Genomic DNA, 22,902 nt, shown 5'->3' on the forward strand with positions numbered 1-22,902 from the left:
CCTTACAGCAGGTAGATGACCTGAGAGGGGTGTGCAAGTGGCACAAGCCTAGCACTCCCTGACTATCTGGTGAGTGCCACAGGAGCTGTCCCTGTATATTTGCTGAGCTGCAAATGCAGCTAGCTGCAGGTACAAGTTTGCTCTGTGTCCTTCACAGGACCACACAATTGTGCCAACCGTCGTGGTGGGCTGCCAGGTTGGGTTCTTCTTCCACTGCAGAAATCTACTGCCTCCAGTTCCACATCATTTCTACCGTGTGTGTCCCCTGAGTCCTTATTAGCCAAGTCTCTGCTGATCATCTCTAGACTTTTTCCTTGCCTTGGAGCTGAGAAACCTCTCCCTGATGAAACTCAAAGACCACCACTTCTTCCAGCAGGAAAGTGGTAGCCTCCTGTTCTCACACTGATCATGACATATGACAACTTCTTCACCTTTATACAACATTTATTGATCTCCATTTAAACACATGTGTGCCTTGGCACCCAAAACTGCAGTCAGAATCCTGTCCCTCTGTCTGCTGGAGCCTGTGGCCATGCACACCTGCTGGAAGGAACTGGAGGTGTTTGTGCTGCCTGTGACAGACCTTCACAGCTATTGCCCCTGAAGCAGATCAATATGATTAAAACTCCAGCCCACGTTTTTCTCCCCTGCCTTTTGTACTGTTTCTATAGCAATTTCCCTCTCTGTTTTTGCCCCCAGTGCTGCGGGGTGGCTCTGCTTTCCTTATGCCTCAGTCCTCCCCTGCACTGTACCCCAATCCAACCCACAGAGGTTCCCCCCTCCTGCAGCTCCTGCCTGGGGAGAGGTGGAAAATGGAGGCAGGGCTTTCCAAAACAGACTCCATCCCTATGACAACCACTGCTAAGGCTGTGTGGTGAGCCCAAGATTCGGAGCCCAAATGGGTTAGAGTGGGAAGGGCAGCGTGCTGAAGGGGACTTGGCATCCATGCTGGGATTAAAAGAAGCCTGATGATTTATACCAGACATCAACGCATTTACCTGGACTCTTGGGGTGCTATTTTTAGTGGGGGGAGGGAGGGAAGGGTGGGGGGAAGAGTATTTTTGTCAGATGCTTCAGTTCTAACATCTGAAGGTTAAAAAGCAGACAGATTGTATATATGAATCTTTATATAGATGAAAATGCACACCAACATATCCATATGTATATGTACAGAGGTATTACATGTACATATGTACCAACAGAGACAATTGCACACACACAGAGACAGAGAAGAGAAGCCTATGTGATCTAACAGGGAGATGGGAGTCCAGCATTTCTAATGCTAATGTTTAATTTTTTATTTTCTTTTTTTTTCTTTTGTTTGTTTGTTTTTGGGGTTTTTGTTTGGTTTTTTTCTTTCTTTTTATTTTGTTTTGTTTTGGTCTTATATTCTTGATGACCCTGCCTCATTTTTCCCATTTATAAATTAAAGGTGATGATAAAAATTAGCTTTTAAATTGCGGTGCCCTTCTTTCAAATAATTGTATGACTTACTTACTGTGCAGTGTTGTTACTAGGATTGCTCTCATTTAACTACGTTGCATTAAGAGCTAGTTGAAAAATGACAATTATTTTCTGGAGGAAAATTGTCATTATTTTGGCTTTCTTTCCTGTGAATATTTTAGTTAATAAACAAAACAAGTCTGGGATGGGGGAGGTGGCCAGTGAAATAGATTAATTTTTGCCTTTTTTAATCACTCTGAAAACCAGTCAATTTTTAAGAGGAATTTAGTGTTTTGAAGGCCAACATTTTTAATCAAGACAGTTACATTTTTTGTGCTGTTTGCATTTCTTTTTTCAATCTACTGGAATGAAAATTTGCTGCGGAAACATCCAGTTTGGTCAAAATGTCACTTTTTGGTCATCCCCTCCTCCCCCAGCTTGTTTGATGAAAAATTGTCAAGCAGCAATAGCTGTGTCACCTCTGATTTATCTATTTTTCTGGAGCCATTAGTCTCAAGCAGCGGATGAAAAAGCACCACAGCGGAGCAGCTGCTCCTGCAGAAGCCAGCCTGGGCAGTCAGAAAATGGCACTGGCTCCCTGAGCAGGGCTGCCTTTCCTCACCCTGCAATGAGCAGTGGCACAGGAGGTGGCCACGGCGGGCTGGGGCTCACAGGGGTGGTGGAGGAGCCCTGGAGAAGGGGTGGAGGTGTGTGGTGGGAGGAAGGGCTGGGCTGGGATTCAGGAGGGGGCTCTGCCCACCCCCAGGGCTGCAGCTTGGTAGGGTCTGAGTGGTCACAGCCCTGTCCATCCTCCTCGGCAGCACCCAGAATTTACTTGCTCATGCAAACATAGCCATGGCTCTTTTCCCTCTCTCAGCTCTGCTTTGCCAATCAAGAGCTCTGCAGGTGAAGATCAATGCAATGAGCTCAGGTCATTTTGAGCAGCAGCGATGGTAAAGGTCAAATGAGTGTTAAATGGCTATTTTGCAGCAAAGGATGTAGCCTCTTTCCCTCCCAATGGCCAAATCAGTGGGGCCTGTGCCCTGAGGAGCATTTATGCTGCCTCATACAGAGTGCTCACCCCTGCTTTTGCTGCAGATGAATATTAGGTGGGAGAGGAAATTAAGCTTGCCTTTCTGCATACAATGAAAGGTTCTTTATTACAAGAGGGCCTCAAGGAGTTTTCTATCTCCTGAGCATTGTACCAACAGTTTAATTAAAAAAATGTACATGGTTGAGAACTAAGTCTAATTGGGAAGCTGTAAGAAAGCCTCTGTGCCCAGTCTCTGCTGTTTCTGCTTTTTCCCTTTATAGATTGACTAGACCTTATCAAAATGCTGATCAAACCACTGCTACACTCTTCTGGTTTTGTTGCTGACAGTAAGGTGGGGATCCTGCTCCCCTCTCCCTTTCCTGAGCAGACCCCTAGGATGACCTCATGGAGTCCAGCTCACAGATCTCAGCAGGTACAATTAAGCTGCCTGTGCCCTCCCAGGAAGGTGTTGGATGCACTCCACCAGTGGCTCCAGCATCTGCCACGAGAAACAAGAGCCCACAGCTGCCTGCTGGGCTGGAATGGGAAGGATTTGGTCTGTAGTTGCTCAGCAGGTACAGGAAGGATGTGTTGGAGTGGTGTCTGTGTGGGCTTGGAAAAGGAGGAGACCTCAGCTCCTCTCCCAGCCTGACATCCCTTTCAGGAACATGTTCTGACCCTCCCAAAGCTGGTCCTGTGCCAGTGGCAGGGCTGCTGGGGCTGCTGGCATCCTGGGACTCTTCTCCAGAGGTGAGATTTCACTCTCCTTCTGCCAAGGCAGTCCAGCCCCATGCCCTGTCTCTATACCCGTTTAAATCAGAATGCAGCCAGAAACACAAACTCCCAGCTTGCAGCACTCAATTACACCTTCTGATTTTTTTTTTTTTTTGCCTGCAGCTTCAAATTACCTTCAAGGTGCACAGTGCAATTAGCTAAAAATATTTCCTGCTTCATTTTAATTGCACTAAAGCTCTGATGTACCTCCAGTGAGGAGTAGTAAGGTGGAAATTGGTGCCCCAAATATTTCAAATTGATTAAAGTCCAGGATGACTCAATAAGCTTACATAGTTCTATTAATTATTAAATATTCATAATTTTTTATTAAAAATCCCACAAACATTCTTGAAGCCAAATTCTGTATGAAATTTCTAAAAGAAGATACTTTAGCTAAGGAGCTGGTAACTCTTTCTGAGTTGGAGAAAGATAAGACAAGAATTCCACCTTCTAGTTGGAGTGGTTTCCATATGAGGAATTCACATCTCTTGGTGAATTTTAGTGTCTCAGAATTTGATTCTGAAAACACTTATGCATGTGACATGTCTATGACTCATTTCACTGCTATAGCTGAGGTATTTATATGATTCTAATTTAGAACTGGATCACATTTTTGTTTAAAGCCTTTCTGGGTAGAAAATGCAGGTGATCAGTCAAACATTATTACTGCTTAAAAATAGTCAAAACTTTTTGTCTGAGAATTCAAAAAGAAATCCAAAACAAAACTTTTTTTTTGAAAGCACTGAAAACCAATGTGCTGATTCCCATGATGTCTGGTTCATAAGATTACCTCAGTGAACTTTGAAAAGATTATTGAAAATAAATCCCAAATTCCATTTGCATCCAGTTGAGTCTGATCAGTCTCAGTTCTTTGGGTTTCTGGTTCACTGTCACCTCAGATAGCCTGTGCTTATGAAGCATGTCCCCTTGTGCCTGCAGCTGTGCTGGCCTGGGAGTGCTATCATTGCCTGATCCACAGAGCTGAACCGAGCAAATTCAGCAAGTTTCTCACCAGTCTCATACAAATGACAGGGTCATGTTAAACAACCTAAGCCTCTGTGCTCCTCCCTGTGCCAAGAAGGTCGGGATTAACCTGTGTGAGGAATGGTAGTGGGTGAGAGCTGGGATTCAGTGCATGTCCCACCCACTTCCATGGCCATGAAGGAGCCCTGATTGTGATGGTGGAATCCAGGGCAAACATCAGAAAGATGCTGCCCATCTCTGCAAATCTCCCTCCCTCTTCTCTGCTCACCAGGGTGAGGAAAACCTCTGACCATCTCCAGAGCAGCTTGTGTCGGCAGCTGATTCTTACACAATTTTGAGGGAGATTGAAGGTGTTCAGCCTCTTGCCAAAGGGCACGCTGAGAAGATGAATCTCAGAAAAAACCCAAACCCACCAGCCCCTCACTGCTGGTGCGCAAGTCTGTGCACTTGCTTCCTCTGAAGGAGAGCTCCAGGAAGGCAGGTATTAGCTCCTCCTTCCCCTTGGGAATACAGGAGACAGATTAAAGAGTAGGGGGAAAAAGTTATTTCACAGTTAGTCTGCCCTGAACAAGAAAAGGTTCCTGACACCAACAAACTAATCAACGCTGAAAGCTCATGAGGTCAAGCTTTCCCTTCTCCTCCATTATTCTTTTGATTTTTTCTAACTGGCTAGGACTTGATAGCTCTGGCAAGTCTATAAATATAAAATCCTTTTTTGCCTTCCCCTGGAGCACACCAAGAACCATTTGAATACCCACAGGGACAAGTTAAAACTAAACAAAACCAAAGCAAGGAACAGGTTGTCCAGCCAATCTTCAAATGCTGACCATTCTGTAAGTCAGTCCCAAGCAGCTCTCCTCTGCTCAGCAGAAATTGGGAAAGGCAGCTCTCCCTCTTCAGAGCACTCCCTCTGGATTCAGTGCTTTGTGTGGAGACTTATGGCCAGGAATGTTAATGCCAGATAACTGAGCTGGCTGAGCTGGAGCAGGGCGAGAGCTGGGCCTGAAGGAGGCAGCCCCAGACCATCAGGGTTAAGCTCTGGATATGTGGGCTGCCTCCAGCACCTCGATGCTTGTGCCTGCTCCCCTGTGCTGCCTTGGACAGCCACCAGTGCACAGCTGTAGGAGTTTCCCTGACCTGACCACCAAGAAGGACCCAACATTTTACAGTCTGAAAAGAGGGAAACATTTGCCAGTGGAAACACTGGTCCCTACCCTATAGAGTGCAAAATGCTCCTGAAGTCAAGTGTTTATACACCATCATGGTATGGAGGGGAAATGGCAGAGGAGCTGGGGATATTTATGGCTTCTGCTGCATTGGAAATGCCCAAAGTTCCTGTCCCAGAGCACTGCCCATGTTCTCTCCATTGCAGCACAGGGAACTTTACTCAGCAGTCTTCTCATGGCAAAGAAAAGGCTGCTCTCCCTCAGTTTTTCCTGCCCTTCTACTCTCTGCTGGGATCTGTGCTTCTTCAGAGCTCTGTCTGGTAGAAAAGGAGGAAAGAAAAATGCCACATTGCCTACCAAGGGCTGACAAACAGGAATCATAGCTGCAGCATAAGCTTCTCTGATGGATTCTGCCTCAGCAAAATGAAATTAAGATTTCAGCAAACAAGCTCCAATTCCATGGTACCAGTAGAACAAATGACATCTGATAATTGCTAACTCCTTTTGCTTATTCTTTGCTCTGTTCACCCCATCAGTCTCTCCAGATTATATTTTCAGCTGAGTTTAATGAACGCCATTTATTAAACTAACACCAGGGTTCTGCTTTGGCCTCAGACAGATGTGCCTGCTAATATGAATCATTTTGTTCAATTGGATTATTCTGATGGAGAGCGGATCCCTGCCACTCTGAGGAGCACAAACAAATGGGGAACAGCTCGCCTCCAGTTGTGACCAGCCGCCCGCCTTCATTAGGAGGCAGCTCCAGGCTCTGCAGGCAGCTTGGCAGGATGGTGTCCCTACTGCTCCCATCAGCCAGCACTTCTGCTCCTTTCCACGTCCCTCTCATGTGCAGGATGGTGTCCCTACTGCTCCCATCAGCCAGCACTTCTGCTCCTTTCCACGTCCCTCTCATGTGCAGGATGGTGTCCCTACTGCTCCCATCAGCCAGCACTTCTGCTCCTTTCCACGTCCCTCTCATGTGCAGGATGGTGTCCCTACTGCTCCCATCAGCCAGCACTTCTGCTCCTTTCCATGTCCCTCTCACGTGCAGGATGGTGTCCCTACTGCTCCCAGCACTTCTGCTCCTTTCCACGTCCCTCTCATGTGCAGGATGGTGTCCCTACTGCTCCCAGCACTTCTGCTCCTTTCCACGTCCCTCTCATGTGCAGGGAGAGCCCAGATCTCAGGGTGGCCCTGAGCCTGGCTGGTCAGGGGGACATAAGCATCACTGCCCCTTCCCTGGGTTCACCAGCTGCATGGGCAACAGGATTCACCTCCTTTGTCCCAGTGAATGTTCCTTATCTGAATGCACACCAGACTTCCCTAACTGTGCATCCTTCCCTTCCCCCCGCAGTAAGGCACGTCTGACCTCCTTTACATTGACACCTGAGAAAATGTAGACTACTTATTTGCTATTGATCCTTCTTTACTCTGATCTTCTCCAAATATTTGGGCAAAGGGACAGGGATGATATGCTTTTAAAGACTTGTATTAATCAGAAAAAAAAAAGATATAAAATCCATCTGAAATCTCCCAGACAGAGATTCCCTCAGTCTATTGTTTGGGATTTTAGTGTTGAAAATTTTGGGTCAATCTCTGTAATACATTGTGTACAGGCACCAGACATCCATCTATCTGTCTATCTCAATACAAATCCTGCCTTCTGTGAACCATAAAACTCCTAGCAGAGTGACATTACCACTTCTCACATCGACAGAACACACTGAGCACACACAACTTGGGGAAAAAATTACAGCGGCAATTTGAAAGATTAGAAGAAAAAAAGCAGAAGATTTCTGCTCCCTGAGTGTAAGTGGCCAAATCCCACAGCAAGCCTTTAGCTGGCACAAATCATCATCACTCCTTTAAAGCCTACTTTCTTTCCCCAGATGAAGGACAGGCCCAGCACTTCTTCAGATACCTGTGAACCTCAGGACAACTCATTTATTCTAGAGCATTTCTGAAGAAAGAAATTATTTGCATTTTAATCCTAAGCGGTATCCTGGGGTTACTTCCAGGAGTCCCCGGTGAGCACCAGAAGTCAGGCTGTCAAGAAGTGGGTCTGTGCTGAAAGAGAAAACACCCCAGAGATAACCATGGTGCCAGTCTGTGTGCCTTTCCTAATTGCTAACAGCACGTCACATGCTTTTCAACAAAGCCATCAAAGGACATGAATTCCTCCATTCAGGTTTAAGTGTAGGAATACTTCTCCAGGTATGAGCTATTCCTTTACTCCTGATGAGGATCTGTACACCTTTCTCTAAATTGCATTACAATGGTCTTCATGGGTAATGGGAAAAAGGCCTGTAGGAACTCCTGTTGGGATTTGTGTAACAAGGTTTGTATGGTCTGTACTAAACAATGCTCTTGTTACCTGAGCAGAAGACAGAAACCCCCCAGAAAAAAACCCTTCTAAAAGCAGCAAATCTCTTAAAACTGACATGTAGGAGTCCAGTTTCCTACAGCTGGCTTTGGGCTGCCTGTCTGGTTTCCTTTCGCAGTGTCCAACTTGCCATGATGGAGAAATATGTACCATGCAAGGAGAATGCACAGAGGAAAATAAAGAGCATGGAAAGCATTCACTTGTCATACATCACAGCAAATGGGATGCAACCTCTGCTCATGAGTGGAGATGCTTCAAGAGAGTAGAGAAAAGTAGAGAAAAATAGAGAATCTTATCCAGCAAAGACAAATTTTTAGCTGACTGCACAGCCCATGGATTTGATGGCCCAATTGTTTCCAAATCCTTAGAAATCAAGGTAGTGAAAACCTATTTTCTTTTGGAACAACCTGCTTTTACGGGTCTACCACGACAACTATGGTCTACAGCGCATCCAAATAAACCAGAAGATATATTTGGCATCAAGGACTGGGCATCACAGAGCCAGAAATTTCAAAGGTAGGTATCTCGTCACTGTGGGGATTTTAAAGTGTTATTGCTCTGCATAGAATAGATGCTTCAGGCAGCCCAGCTGCTGGATCTGTTTTACACAGGAAAAAGGGGTATGTGAAGAGCTGGGGAGGGAGAATGTATCTTCCAATAAATGGGAGAAATCTGCTTTCTGAAGAGGATTACTATAGTGTGGAGCTGCAGCTTTCCATGGGTACAAGAGATTTTCCTCTGTTTGCAAGTCATTATCCTAAGAAGGCATTTTTAAAATGAGCCATGGTGATATTTGGACGTGGCCATGGTCATTCCTTGGTGTCTCTGCTCTAAGAAGACCAGAGCAGCCAGAATGGTGACATTGCATCTCCCTCTGAATTGCAAATAATTGTAACATCTCTGCCAGGAGAACATTTAGAGTTAAATAAGTAACAGTGGGCCTGAATCCTTGGCTGCCATAAATCAGTGTCACTTCACTGGCTTCAGAGGAGCTGGTGATTGACGCTGCCCAAGAACTTAGCCCCATCACGACTGTGGTTAGTACTTTTCCAGACAGAGCACTGAGTTTTCATTTACTCTGCTTCTTGCTTGGGAAATGACTTGACTGCTGTTCTCCTTTCCCCTCCAGCTCAGCCTTCTACCCAATATTTCAAAAAGGTTGGATGAAGCTCAGCTAAGTGGAAAAATGAACCATTTGAAATAAAAACTCTCTTTTTTTTCTTTTTTTATTTCCTGACTGCAGTCACAGGGCTGGATGAAAGACACCTGAGAAACAAGGCTTGTACCGTAAACCTTCAATTCTCTGCTACAGCTGAATCAAACACTTCAGAGACCAGAGTTTTGATATTCACTTGTATCTGGCTAAAGTTACCGTACCTATGAATTATTCAAATATGCAATTATTGCATTTGATATATCACTGGGTATAACCGTGGGAACGAGAAACAGTGTTCTAGTGCAGCTGATTGTATATGCCTTCCAAACCATAAGGACATCAATTTAAGGTGCTCACATTGATGGAGTGCTCTGCAACCCCTTATTAAGATTCTTGCCAACTCCTGTAGCAGTTTTCCCCGGCAGAGTAAATTTCATGGAGTTTTTTAGCCTCCCTTTTCTTTATCTCTACAGTGCAAGTGCCAAACACTATCCCACAGAGCTTCAATTCATGGTTCTGCAGTAGCTCTCAAAGGTCAGTGACAAAAAGATCAGATAATTTTCAGCTTACTGATCAATGCTGCACAAGTGACCTGAGTCCTGTGTATATGTTGGGGCTAAATCATAACTCTGATTTCATTGTGAAATTCCAGTTTCCCTGGAAGAAGGTTTAAACCTTCTTCTTAGATGTAGAGGGCTGTGCCCTGCCTAGTGTTCATATTGTCTTTACCTGGGCAAAAAACCACATTAATGGTGCTGATGTTTGTATTAACTGAACACACTAAAGACAGCTCTATCTGCCTTCAAATATGGGGCCATCTGAGAAGAACATCTCTGAGGTTCTAGACCTTTCTTTGGTCTCTCCCTGAGCAGCATTTGCAAATTGATAACGTGCCTGTTTCCTGTTTGCCCACTAGTGAGTACATCTCTCTGTCAATGTCCCAGCATCAATGGATTTTGCTGACTTGCAACTTATTGGGAGGTCCTGTAGAAAAACGACTGTGCTTGTTTTCACAATCCTCTTTCATTGTGGGCCTTTGCCTTCTCTCATTCGTTTTGTACATATTTTATTTAGCAGAGGATTCATTCTGTCAGTGTTTGCTGCTGCTGCTGCTTGAACAAAAAATTTGGCTATGGATGTCTCCTGTGTTTTTCCATCTCTTTGGCTCTCATTTCAAATCACTGCTGTTTCAAACACCTACTCTTTCCTTTTCTTATATTTTCTGTTTTTTCTTCAAGTTGCAGTCCCTCATGCACTGGCCCAGCAGATCTGCGTGCTGAAAAAACCCAGTAGAAATTTCCTTCAAAAGCTGCTGTTTCCAGCTTACTGCAGCTGCCCATTAACTGATGCAACTGAAGTTTACACTGAGCCCAGAAAAGCTCTAAAATCTGACTTACGTTATCTGTGTGACATTGTCCACATGATCTCCCACACTAATCTTGGTCAAGTGGCTGAATATGAAGTTACCTCTTTCCAGTCAACCCTGGAGCTTTAGGAGTTCTGCTGTTGGAAGCCTTTGGAGAGGGCACCACCATAACAAGCTCCTGGTCTTTTCACAGTGTTGTATGTATGGGGAAAAACTCAGAAGGCTCTTTGCTGGCTGAGTCTTTGGCAAAAGTTTTCACAATTCTCCAGAAGTTTACTTCAGAGCACCAGGGCCAAGAGTATCACAGCGAGATGAGAAGTAGGAGGCTGCTTTAATATCTATTATTTAATTCTGAAGTATTTACATTCTCCAACATTTAAAAAAAAGGTGGGGGGGACTTGGGTTTTAATGAAGAATTCCTGCTCCAAACTGAAGGGAAGTGTTGTGGTATTGCCTTATGCTGCTCTATCACTCCCATGACAAATAGTGCAGATCCGTTAGTGACCTACATGGACTCATTTAGATGCAAACACAGCAATACTCCTGAAAAGCTGCCCTGCTTTGACGAAGAACAAGTTCCAAATATTGCTGAATGGAATTCAGTCTCAGAGCAGTAATTAGTGATTGTAATTTTGGAGTAAATGCAGTAATTAATTATTGTCGTTTTCCATCAGTGCATTGTATTGTGTGCCAATCTTAGAATAAAATAATTAGCAAATGGGATTTTGCATGCTCTGGTATCGAAACTGTGGTTTCTAGAACAGACATGAGAATTTTGCCATAATAAAGTTATCAGTAATTTAAATGGACAGACAGGTTAAAAATGATCAGACAGAAAAATAAAGTATTTCCTTGTCAGTCTTTCAAACACCGTCAGGGGTCCTGTTTTAGACTCCCCCACTAAAATTCACTTCCATTCTCTCAGTACAAGCACAACAGCACAAAGTTTAGGTTGTAAACACAGTGAGTGATGCTTAATTTAATCACAGGTGTCAGTGGAAATGAAAAACAAAAGTAATCCAAAGAACAGAAAAAAATATTGGCTGAGGTGATGTTTTTCCAGTACCTGAACAGACTTTCCAAAATTAAGCTGCACTGATTTTTTTTCTCTCTTTATTCATTCATATTAAAGCTTGTGCTGGAGTACTGTTTTGATGCAATTATACTAGTGCAAATTTCCATAATGTAAGCAAGTCTTAAACGATCTAAGTGATGACTAAAAGAGGGAAACAACAATAATCTGTGCAGGTGGAAGAGAAGCTGGTTAGCATGATTGTAGGAGGCATAACTACAAGAAATGGGATTTTATCTTGAAAAAGGGTATTTGGGATGAATCTCAAGATGAATAGCCTAATAGAAAACAGTGAGATCAATGCAGCTGCAGAATAGCCTCTCACTAGAGGTAATAGAAAGCTATCTGGGAGGCATAAGCAACAAAAATTTCAGTAAAAAATACACTTTCACTAGACTTCTCATTGAAGCCATCTGAAATGACAAGAGAAGACAGAAGTTTTCCTCTCACATATTTTCGTTTATGGCAATTTGGAATTTTGCTTTTTTGTTTTATTTTTGGCTGATAGTATAATCTTACTTTAAAATGGAGTTTGGGTTGCTTGTATTTTTTCTCTTATTAGGGATCAAAAAGAGAAAAATGCAAAGTTTTCCAGTTTGGTAAAATATACCCTCTGATTAAAAAAAAAACAACAACAAAAAAAAGCCCAAAACCCCCAAAAGCTAAAAAACAAACAAAAAAAAAAACCCAAACCCCCACCATTCTCAGAGTAAAAATACCACCTATTCCAGACAGCTGCAAAAACATGTATTTCACACATTTTACAATAAACCAGACATCAGTCCATGTTCAAAAAGTAGTGAAGGAGGACCTGAAAAATCTTTTCTTATTTTTGTATTTGAGCTTTGGCCTATGTTATTTCCCCTGGTGTTTTATAGAAGCAGGTTGCCTGGGCACTGTATCCATTTAATGTTTTGTCACTACTCTGGAGCGCAGCTAAAATAATCTTGCTGTTGATGTTGTTTCTATTTTTTTTTCCACTTTTCTGTTTCCCTTTTGCCTCACTCATTTTGTCTCACTCACACTCACTTTGCCTCGCCCAGTTCCATGCCAGTGCTCTGGGTTAGTCTCACCCAAATGTCTCTGCATCTTTAGCTTTAAATAAAACTTCAGCAGCAGAGTGTCTGTCTGTCTGAGGCGGAAAACATCACTTTGCCAGTGACCAGCCACTGCAACGAAGCCACAGGAGGGGAATGGATGGAATTTCCAGGGCTGTTGAGTGCTGTGCCTTTTACTGATCTATCAGCTGGGTGCTCCTGGGCTGCTCTGTGCTCTGCCCTGAGCTCTGGAGGGGCTGTGAGCTGTGCAGATGTTGGGCAGCGCTGTCCCACCGTGCCTGCCTGTCCTGGAGGGGCTCAGGGCTCACACACAGCCCCAGGCACTGCACAGGGCATGGGAGGGCTCCTAGCAATGGCACCTAAGCGAGATGTGGGCTTCAGGTTGGTTTTTTGTTAATTGTAATCTTGTAATTTCTTAATAATTCTTAATTTCGTGCATTTTCTATCTGAAAGACACGTGGAGTGTCTCAGAGTCCTTGCTTCCTAGTGCGGAGGGGGGATTGGCAATAGAATATACTGATTTTGGCAGAGTTGCCCCAAATGATCCTCCTCTCTTTTGCTTTTTCCCAGCCTGTCATTCCTCCCCTCCTTTTTCCCCCCTACAGCCACCTCTTTAATTATAAAGAAAAAAGAGAACAGGGACAGCCATTTTGCCATCTGAATTCTTCAGGGCTTTGCTTGCTGCAGCTTTGGACTTATCTGCCACATCACAAAAACCTTTTCAGTGCTTGACAGCAAGTTTAGAGCGCTTGCAATGAAAACAAAGGACTTCAAATCACTGTGGCCTGGACTTCTTGTGTCCCAAAAGGGAGATTTATAAGTTTTTTTACAAAAAGTGCGTCCAGAATTAAAATTTAGTGAGGCCCTTTCTTTCTCAGTTAAGAAAAAAACACTCTGGTGGATTATATCAAACTGGGTGCTGATTTTTTTTTTGTTGTTGTTGGCAACTTATGTTTTGAAAGCAATTCGATAGAAAAAAGCCCTTCCTTGGAAAAATCCCAATTGAAAAGTTTCTTGAGCATCCTCTTGAAGCACATGAGTAATTACTCTGGTGTCAATATCATTACACATACGCTTCAAATTGGAATTAAAGACCCTGAAGAGCTGCATCCAAAGTAAAGACAGATAAAAATCACAGTGGAGTTATTATCTTTCTATCAGTTAAAGGAAGTTGCAAATCGAGCCAGCAGTGGAGGTACAATAATACTGTGCTTAGCCAAGAGCAGCTGCCCTATCTCTGAGTCAGGCTTATTCCTGAGGGCTCAGCCCTCTGCTGATCTCTATTGCCCAGCCCTGGTGGGAAAGCTGCCCTGTGGCCTTCCTGACTGAGATCCTGCCTGTTCTAGAGGGCTGGGATCACTGTTCCCAATCCCTGGGAGCCAGAGGAGCTGGAGAAAGACCTGGGTTTAAGCCCATGTGACCTTCTGGGTGTCCTGGCTGTCCCCAAGTGTCCTCTCCAGCCTATTGCAGCATGGTTCTCCCTGTGCTAACCCAAATCCTCCCCTGGGGAATGTTCCTGCAGTATCCTCCCAGGACCACATACACTCCTGTTCAATTCCTTCTGCCAGGGGGAAAAACATAAGTATAAAGTTTTTTTTTTCCGGGAGAATTACTTTCTGCTAAAAGTTGGGTACAGCTCCTGCAACAGGCTCAACAGGTGAGAGTATGCAGAAGAACAAGGACCTCTGAAATACATTTTGATAGGGTCTCTAAACAAGTCTCTAAACAAGGTTCTCTAAGCCAAGGGTGGAAGTGGTCTGGTGGTAAAACTGATTTTTCTGGACAGCAGAGTACAAAAGCTGAAATAAAAGCCAGGAAAGCTAAAGGACTTCCTACCTAGAGGCAACTCTTCAAGACTGTTCTGCTTAGTAGAAGCAAAGGAAAGGAAAAAAATGCTTAAGAGATACATATGGAATTATATTACTCTTTTACCTGCTGATTCCTTTTTATATAATTTAAATTAAATTTTTTGGGGGAAAAAAATACCCAAGCAACTAATCTCTGTCCTAATAGTAAGTAATATTCTGTAGGAAACAAGCTGAGACCTCAGAGCACTTCATGGTGAGCCATGATGGTAAAAACCACCATAGACTCACACTGGTGAATCTTGAACAACACAGATACTCACAGCCCTGCATCTTCTGACACCACCATGAGAAACAAGCACATAAAGCCTGGTGCCTACCTAGGGACACCTTTGTGTCCCTGGATCCCTGTGCAGGTGTCACAGAAAGCCTCCCTGGCAAAGGCAGCCCCTGCTTTCACACAGTTGCACGCATGCACACCCCGCCCTCACCCAGCAAAGCCTGCAGAAATAAAAGCCAGTGTGATGAAGCAAAAAGCATTTGGATATGGCAACATGTTTTGGTTTCAAGCTTCCAAGAGGCCTTTCCATAAGCAAGGAAAAGAAAAGAGGTTTTTGAAGGGGGAAAATGCATTGATGGTTATCTTCATATAGTCACATATAAAGGAGGTTCTAAACTATGGAGGCTGTTTCCTGCACATGCACCTAATATGTTTATTGAAAGGTTTCTTAATCTCCTTTATGCTGTCTTCAGTGCAGCACCTCTTTCAAAGACATTTTGAACCCATTCCTGAATTCTCACTGGAAAGGATACTGCTCTGAAGACTGGAAAAATATGTTTTTCAAAGGTATTTGGGATCCCAGTGAAAAATTAAAACACTCTGTTTTTCTTTGGGAAAGTTGAAGATAGAGATTTCCTGCCTATCTTAGATAAATCAAAAGAGGCCTGAATAAAAATCACAGAATCTTAGACATTACAGCTAAAATGACATAGAAAGGTCACCTAACCAATCTCTTTATTACTAATTCAGGAGTACAAATTGCTTAGGGCCTCCCTAGGTGCTGAGTTTATTGGGGAATCTCTGGTGTGGAACAGTTTTAACAACAGGAGGACTTCCTGTCTCTGTAAACAAACACATAGGGGTTTATATTTCTGTTTTTCAGAGAATTATCTAATGAAAGAGCCAGCCAGTGGTGGAAAATATTTCCGTTTTCGGAAACATCTTCATTTTTGTTACTGGTGATATGTTTGGATTCCAATGAAACAAGCTGTGGCTTCTGATATTTTTGGTGTTGTTACATGTATTAGAAGTTCCCTTGAAACATCCAGCTGGCTTCTTTCCAGCAATACATGGCACATGAGCCTAAAAACGAGACCCCAGGTCCTTACTCCAGCTAAGCTCCCTTGGCTTTGGTCGGGTTTTATCTACACACAGGAGTTTAAAACAACTGACCAAGAAGTGAACATGGATCCTTCTATTAATTTCTTGGGTTTGTGACGAAATAAATCAGGGGTTATTTGGTTGTCAGGGAGACATATTTACATTAAGTTATTATGCTGAGATGGAATTGGATACAGACTGTACTGCATGGAGAATGAAGAATGCTTTGAAACGTTTGCAACACAGAGCTGTTGAGACAGACACTGTCCCAGTCCAGTCACCTGGGATTAAACTGCAGCCCAGTCCCACCTCTCAATTGCAGATTGTCTTCAAGCACCAGAAATGCTCTCTTTCACTGAGCAGGGGGAATCAGGACAGCTGCTGACTCTCCTCTAGTGACCAGAAACACTTTCTAGAGATGCAGGATGCCCCTGGGATGAGGAAGTTGTCTTATCCCTTGTTAAGCATCCTTCCACCTCTTTTTCTAAAGAGACACACACACAAACAGTTCCTGGTCTATGCGCGGGTGCGTGTCTGAGCAGAGTGGCTCTAGCCAGAGTCAAAAAGGTAGAAGATAGAGAGTCACAGAGCTGAATCTCCTCGAGGGTCTACAACACAGAGAGACGCTACAGGTGTAGCTGACACCCCCTCCCCCATGCAGTTACCTGTGCTAGTGCTTTGTATCCAGTGGTTCCCACAACCCTTCAGTAGGGACGATTAGCATCCTTTGGCCTCTTCAGCTGCACCTTCAGCCTCTTCATGCCAATCTGGAATCCATTCATGGCCTGGATAGCAGCTTGGGCACTGGCAGGATTGTCAAAACTCACAAAACCTGTCAAAACACGAGGCAAGGCATGGGACTTAATGAGCTGAAGGGTGCCAAGGCACGTACATGCAACGACCACAGAGAATGAACATGGGGAGGGGGTGAGGGCACTGAGAGGGGGGAAGTGAGCAGGAAGGAGGGTGGGCAGGTGGGCAGGAGAGTGAGGACAGGATGGTTGCCAATGTGGGACAAAGGATAGGAGGGGTTGTTACAGATCAGTGTCCCAGGACAGTGCCTGGTCTGAGTGCCAGTCTGAACACTAGACTACGTGGAGCACAGGGATCCAAATGTTGGTGCCACAAGATTTGGGTCACCTATGAGCTGGGAGTCAGCAGATGTCATGCATGGTCTCAAGGCACTCTGTCTTCCTCTATGTCCCTCCATTGTGACTTGGGTAAACCTCTAAACCTTCCTTAACTTCCCATCATAACCTTTTCTTTGCCTTCCAATACTAATGATGAGGGGAACCTGACACACCTACTGCTACCTCCTTATTATGGCAATAGAAGTAAAATGTGAATTTAATAAATAGTGTATTAATCAGCATGAATGGTTTGATTTCTGGCCTGCCAAGCAATATGAAGAGCTTTAATCACTGGCAATTTCTGCAAACTCCATGTTACTCTGCAGCTGAGAGATGAACACAAGTGCTTTCCTAACATGGTTTTCCTATGGAATTTCAAATTTTGCCAGCAAATCTCCCAGTCAACCATGGAGCACATTCAGCACTAGAAACAACTATAATGACTGAATATTGTATGTATGGGTCACCTAAGACATTCTTTGTCTTCATTTGCTCTCTAGCAGTCTGATGAAATAATATAGGTCAACCACACAGGATGCACACAGCTAATGCATTCTAATAGATCCAGCTCTGGGGAGAGCTTTTGGTGTAACTTTACTTTTTTTTTTTCTGTTTGTTTTTGTTTTAAAAATTTATTTATATTTTTAATTTTTTTTCATGTTAGATCCAAAAAAAAAGGCCTAATTTCCCCATGATGTTTATGGCTGTAGCTGGAGCAACCATGGGTCTGAGATATCAGTGAGGCAGGGGACCATCACATTGTACACGCATTGCCTCTGCTCCTCTTGCCAGAAATGCCCCTGAGTGCCAACAACATTTCTGAGCACAAACCTGAGACTAGCCTGGACCAACCTGCTCTCCAGACAAAGCCATCTGTTTACCAACCCCTGCAAGGCCCTGGCAGCACAAATCAATCCTAGGAGCCTGGTGTTGCTCAACAGACAGGCTGAAATGAAGAGATGGTTTTTGCAAACCCCTCAAAAAAGCTAATGCTGAGCATTTGCTGCCAGGTATACACCTGCTCCTGACAGCAGAACCAGGCCTGGCTCACAGCCTTGGGCTGTGCTGTGGATTCATTCTGCAGCCCCTCCTGCCTGGTCTGGCTCCTCCTCTGAAGTGTCTCACAGGTGACAGAGGGTGTCTTGCATCTGAAAAAGACACAGAGCTGTGCGTGCAACGGCACCTTCTCACCCCGGCATTAAGCTGTGCTCCCTGACCTTGGCTAATAAAGCAACTTCATGTCAGGCCATGAAACCCATGGTCTGTGTCTCAAAGTGAGACAACCGGTTTGCGGAGTATGGCACATGGGGAAAAAACCCCATGGGGTTTTAAAAGGGAGGCCAATGGAATAAATAGGGAACCTTCTTTGTCCTCCCCTCTTGAAGCCAAGGCTCCTAGTAAACTGGCTGTCCTCACAGTTTTCCTGCCAACCCCCTGGATGAGGAGGTACCAACACTGCAGCTCTGAAGACAAACAGACAAAAAGTACTCCCAAGCCCCACGGCAATCATCAAAGAAAACTGGAGGGCTATAGGGAGTAATGAGCTGTGGTTTTATTCAGTAGCAATGGATCTGCTCTTACCCTCACTTTTTAGGCAGTAAGTGTCTGGTAATGTTACTAGTTTGCATTTAACTACTTGAATAATCTATCAACAAAGTCCTATGATTCACTCTCAGCAATGGAACAAACAAAATACTTCCTGGTTTCACCCAAGTACATTCAGACTTAAAATACTTCTGGGAACTCTCTTGGGGATGCCTTACTTGAGTTTCAACCTTAAATATGTTGTCTATATGATATAAGGTATGATATCCTTGAATATAGGATGTAAAGAAACCCATTTGTTTTTAAAAATCACATCTGGTTTGCTGATATTCCTGGCCAACACACACCAGTCACATCTAAAACAGTAGCCTAAAGCTGTTCCAGGGAAGTTCAGAGAAACTGGTACCTCATAATCTGTAGTGCTGAGGTTTTTTTTTACTAATGTTTAACATCAAACAATTCCTGGACAAAGTGTGAGTTTTAGTACAGAAGACAGGCTGTGTTCAGTGGTTAACTTGGATGTGTCCATGATGTTCTGGAAATTGAGAGAATTTAATAATTTGGGTGTAGGCCATTTTGTGCCAGCTGTCCCCAGTGCTAGGGAGAAGTGCCAGGTATGTTTACTTTACTGACACAACAGAGCAATGCAATATCAAAATTGAGTTGGCTGCGGCTGGATGGTTGTTTAGCTCATGCCTTTAGAGAGCATACCTTGTCTAGGAACTTTGATTTCTACTCTTGCTACATGCCCTTTTGGGATGCCCCTCCTGCTGCTTACATGTGCACATGTAGATTGTGCCTGCACATCCATCCTTTGGTGAACAAGACACTTTCGGACCTTACAGTAATCAGTGGAGGTCCTGCCAAAGCAGTCAGTGGAGGGTAGGGCAGGATTTCTCTCTTCTATCAGGACACCCTTAGCTGTGCTCAAATGAATTTGAGCTGCGCTCAAATGCTCAAATGCTGCAGTGAATACAGTCACCCAGCTTAAATCAAGGAACCTCTGTTGTGGGATCTACCTGGTTCCATAAGTTAGGAGTGACATCTCAAGGTAGAATGTTGACTGTCTAAATGCCTGGGTGGGTCACTCCCCAGAGTGATGTTAATTGCTGAATCAAACCTCTCCAGAAATGCTGTCCCCTATGACAGAAGATTATTATTTCTCTACTTTTGCCAAGACTAGACCTTTGAGGGGTGATAAGCCCTTGTGCTGGGGTGCTAATATAGTTGTGCCTCTGCAAAAACCTTGCCATGAGATAAGCTCATGAAGCTATACCAGTTTTTATCATCACTTTGTTTTTGAGATGGAATTCTTAGCCCACTTCCTCATTCTGTACAGCATTTTAACAAATAGGACTAATAAGAGAGATCAGAAGTGCATTTGCTCACTATATTTCATTTAGACCAGATGATGAAGCAGGGAGTTGTACTCTGATTCTGGTATTAGTTGCCTACAGAGTTGGACCAGATTTTTTTCTCCTTAGTTGTTCTGGTATTCACTGATGCAATATAAAATCTCCTCTGGCTGGATGCTGAGGGTAGAGGAACTGGGATTCAAAACCTGCAGAAAGAGATGGGCAAATGCCCAAAAGTATGTTTTCTTTGTGATCATATTCTAGGGACACAACAGCTAATTACTCTAGCTTCATTTCACTGTTTTGGTTTTCAGGGGCCTTGATATGCTCAGAACTTGCTGGTGCATCCAAGTCTCCCCCTTTCCTATTGTTTATAAGTAGCTGTGTTTCATATTGTGGAAGGTATTTGGATGAACTACAAAGAGAAGGAAAGCTATGGCTTATCCTGAGATTTGGGACTTTACAGCGGATAAAGGATAGGCAGAGAGACAGGCATGTTGGGCTAACAACAGCAAATTCCTTTCTCTTCTCAGGTCAGATACCTACTGGCAGATTTGACTTTTTTGTGTTGTTACATGCAGTATTGGCAGTCAACAATCTTTGTTTCTCCTCATCTGTGTCAGCAGGATTCATGGTACTACGACAGATTTGAACATGTATGACTAGGAATAGAATGTATGTGCTGGGGAAATAACTTAAATACTCAGTTCCTAAATGGCTTTAGTATTTGAGCCCGTGGGCTCAAAACATGATGGCAGTATTACAGTTCCGCTCTGTGTTTTGAACACCACCCCTGCATTGTCATCTACATGCTTGAAGGACAAAAGAGAAAGGGAGAGGTTAAAAAGCTTGAAGCTCTTTCTGTGCATCAGTTAATTAATAATCAGAGAAATATATGTTCTGGTCTGAAGACAGTTGGTAGGAGGACAGCATTTTGTGATAAATCTACTTTATGGGGGGGATATTGGTGGGTTTTTTTCTTTTTCCCTTTTTTTTCCCCCCCAGGGATTATGTAAACCACTGTTCTAATAAATGATTTATCAAAAGCGGCAGAGAATGGCGAAAGCTGCTAGGACAGCAACAGAGGGCATCTGATCTTTCTGATTTTGCACAGCATCTTCCAGGAAAGGAACTGTTGTTAGACCCCACTACTTCTCTGGCTTACTCTTTTCCTACTGGACTGTGTTAACTGCTAGTAGGCAGAAATTGGGGTACAATTTTGGAATTGCTTTATTTTCTCCCCCTTTCTTCCAGAGAAGGTTCTTGTGGTGTGACGTGGGGAGGGAGCTTTGTGCCTTTCTCATTACATGATCAGCACGATCACCAATGGCTTTATGTAACAGATATTACCTAAGGGCTGTTTTTCTCTTTTAATCAGCAAGGATGATAAAGAAGGGAATTCACAATCTATGTCAGAGTATATCTGAAGATTGTTTTGTAACCGTAAACTTTTTGTTTATGTTTTGTCTGCATGTCCATGAATTAGTTTGTGCACTAAGAGCAGTCCTGAATAGGAGCAAATAGTTATGTTTCCATGGATCCTTAATTGGTCCTTATGAGTTTTCTGGTTTGCTTTGCATCCAGCAAGTAGAATTAGTGGTTAATGTGCAAAACAGCCTCTTGATGATCTGTTACCAGGTTGGAATAACACGTTGTCTCTCTCGGGCAGGAGCTTCCCTCTGGATGGAGCCCTGTGCATGGTAACTGTGCTGAACTACCCTTAAATCAGTCAAGACCACAAGTGAGGTCCAGATGCAAGCTTTTCATCCAGACTTCTGAACTGTGGGCAGCTGATCGTACAGCAGGTCCACTCATGTAACTGGGTTGCCTTCTGGCAATACTTGCTGCCATCTCAGAGATATACTTTGCAAGACACTGCAACAGAAGCAAGTAGAAATTGCTGGTTATTAGCTCATTTTAGACCAGACTTTTTTTTTTTTAACTAGTTCTGGCCCTCAGAATATTTGTCTGACTGCCAGGAAGAATCTTTCCTGGTGCTTCTTGTTCCTTCAGTTAGGAAAGTCACTAGCTAAGGAGAGCATCTCTGAGCTTTTTCCTTTTGACATTCAACCCATATTCATTTTACTAGAGGGAAATGAGAGTAACAGAAGAGCAAGGATCTGCTGCTCAGCCTCTGGGAGAGAAAGAGAAATGCCATGCACATGGCCTAGGCACTAGCAAAGGAGAAGTCCATGCCTTGTGCTTCCCTTGTGTCTGCAGTGCTTCCCCCTAGGCTGTAGGAAGGAAGCTCGGCCAGACTAGAGCAGCAGAATCATGGAATATCCTCAGCTGGAAGGGACCCACAAGGATCATGGAGTCAGATCCTGGCCTTACACAGGACAGCCCCAAGAGGCACACCATGTGTTTGAGAATACTAAAATGGAGGGACCTGCAGAAAGCGCTGGTAATTGGTTACACCAGAGACCTTGCCCTCCTGTCCTTCCTCCAGGAATCTGAGTCAGTAATTAAGGAATTAGTTATTGACACAATTGGTTATTAATATAACTGTTCCCTCAGCTCATGGGTTCCTCGCTTTTGTTACTGACCAGTGGAAGGTGAGATCTAGGGAGGCATTTTTTGCTGTGAAGGCAGCAGTAAGGTGCTCACATCAAAGTAGTCTTCCTGTGGGAAGGGTGGTGTTCAGCACCTCCTGTCCTTCTCCCCCCATGAGGACCTGCCCACCTGCTCCTCAGACCTTCCCTGCTACTTCAGTCTCTTTAATTCCTCAGTTTCTTTTTCTCCGTGTTTATTAGTCTTATCAGAGAATGGAGGTTTCCCTTTAATTGCTTTGCAAGGTCTTTACCTTGCTGTGTTCTTTACACAATGTACTAGCTGCTGCCTCGCAATTTTTTTAGTGCTGTAAAGAATTTCAGGATACAATCTGTATGTAAGTAGCTCTATAATGTATGTGTGCATTGGAAGGTATTGTATTATAAGGTGATTTATGGGTACTGGAATACTCAATAAAGGAGTGCGTCTGCAGAGCAAGGGCATAGCACATAGCTGTTTTCCAGTGTCTAATAGGGTTGGATGACTTTTTGGATTATTTAACCTTCCACTGCTGTTTAATCATGTCCAAGAGAGATCTGTCTACCCAGCTATCCATCCCATCCATCCATCCATTTATTTTTTTAATGTATGAACAGTCAGTAACAGACAACTGTGCTAAACAACTAGTATTAAATATTTCCCATCTGTGGGATGAGATAATTGGAAACTCAGAATATTCAAGGAATTGGCTCAGAAATCTG

At 43.7% G+C, this 22,902-nt stretch overlaps 1 protein-coding gene across 14 annotated transcripts in view; it reads right to left on the reverse strand.

Annotated features, from left to right (window-relative positions):
* The window catches only part of CELF4 (CUGBP Elav-like family member 4), a 697,556-nt gene that overhangs the window by 8,616 nt on the left and 666,038 nt on the right, over positions 1–22,902 (reverse strand). For all 14 annotated transcript variants that reach the window (XM_030969503.1, XM_030969501.1, XM_030969500.1 and 11 more), the window contains one exon: positions 16,287–16,453. In XM_030969503.1, coding sequence (XP_030825363.1) covers positions 16,326–16,453 — 128 coding nt within the window. In that variant the 3' untranslated portion in view covers positions 16,287–16,325. The remainder of the gene's footprint in view (positions 1–16,286; positions 16,454–22,902) is intronic.

Source organism: Camarhynchus parvulus, chromosome Z (genome assembly GCF_901933205.1).
Source record: "Camarhynchus parvulus chromosome Z, STF_HiC, whole genome shotgun sequence".
NCBI lineage: Eukaryota > Metazoa > Chordata > Aves > Passeriformes > Thraupidae > Camarhynchus > Camarhynchus parvulus.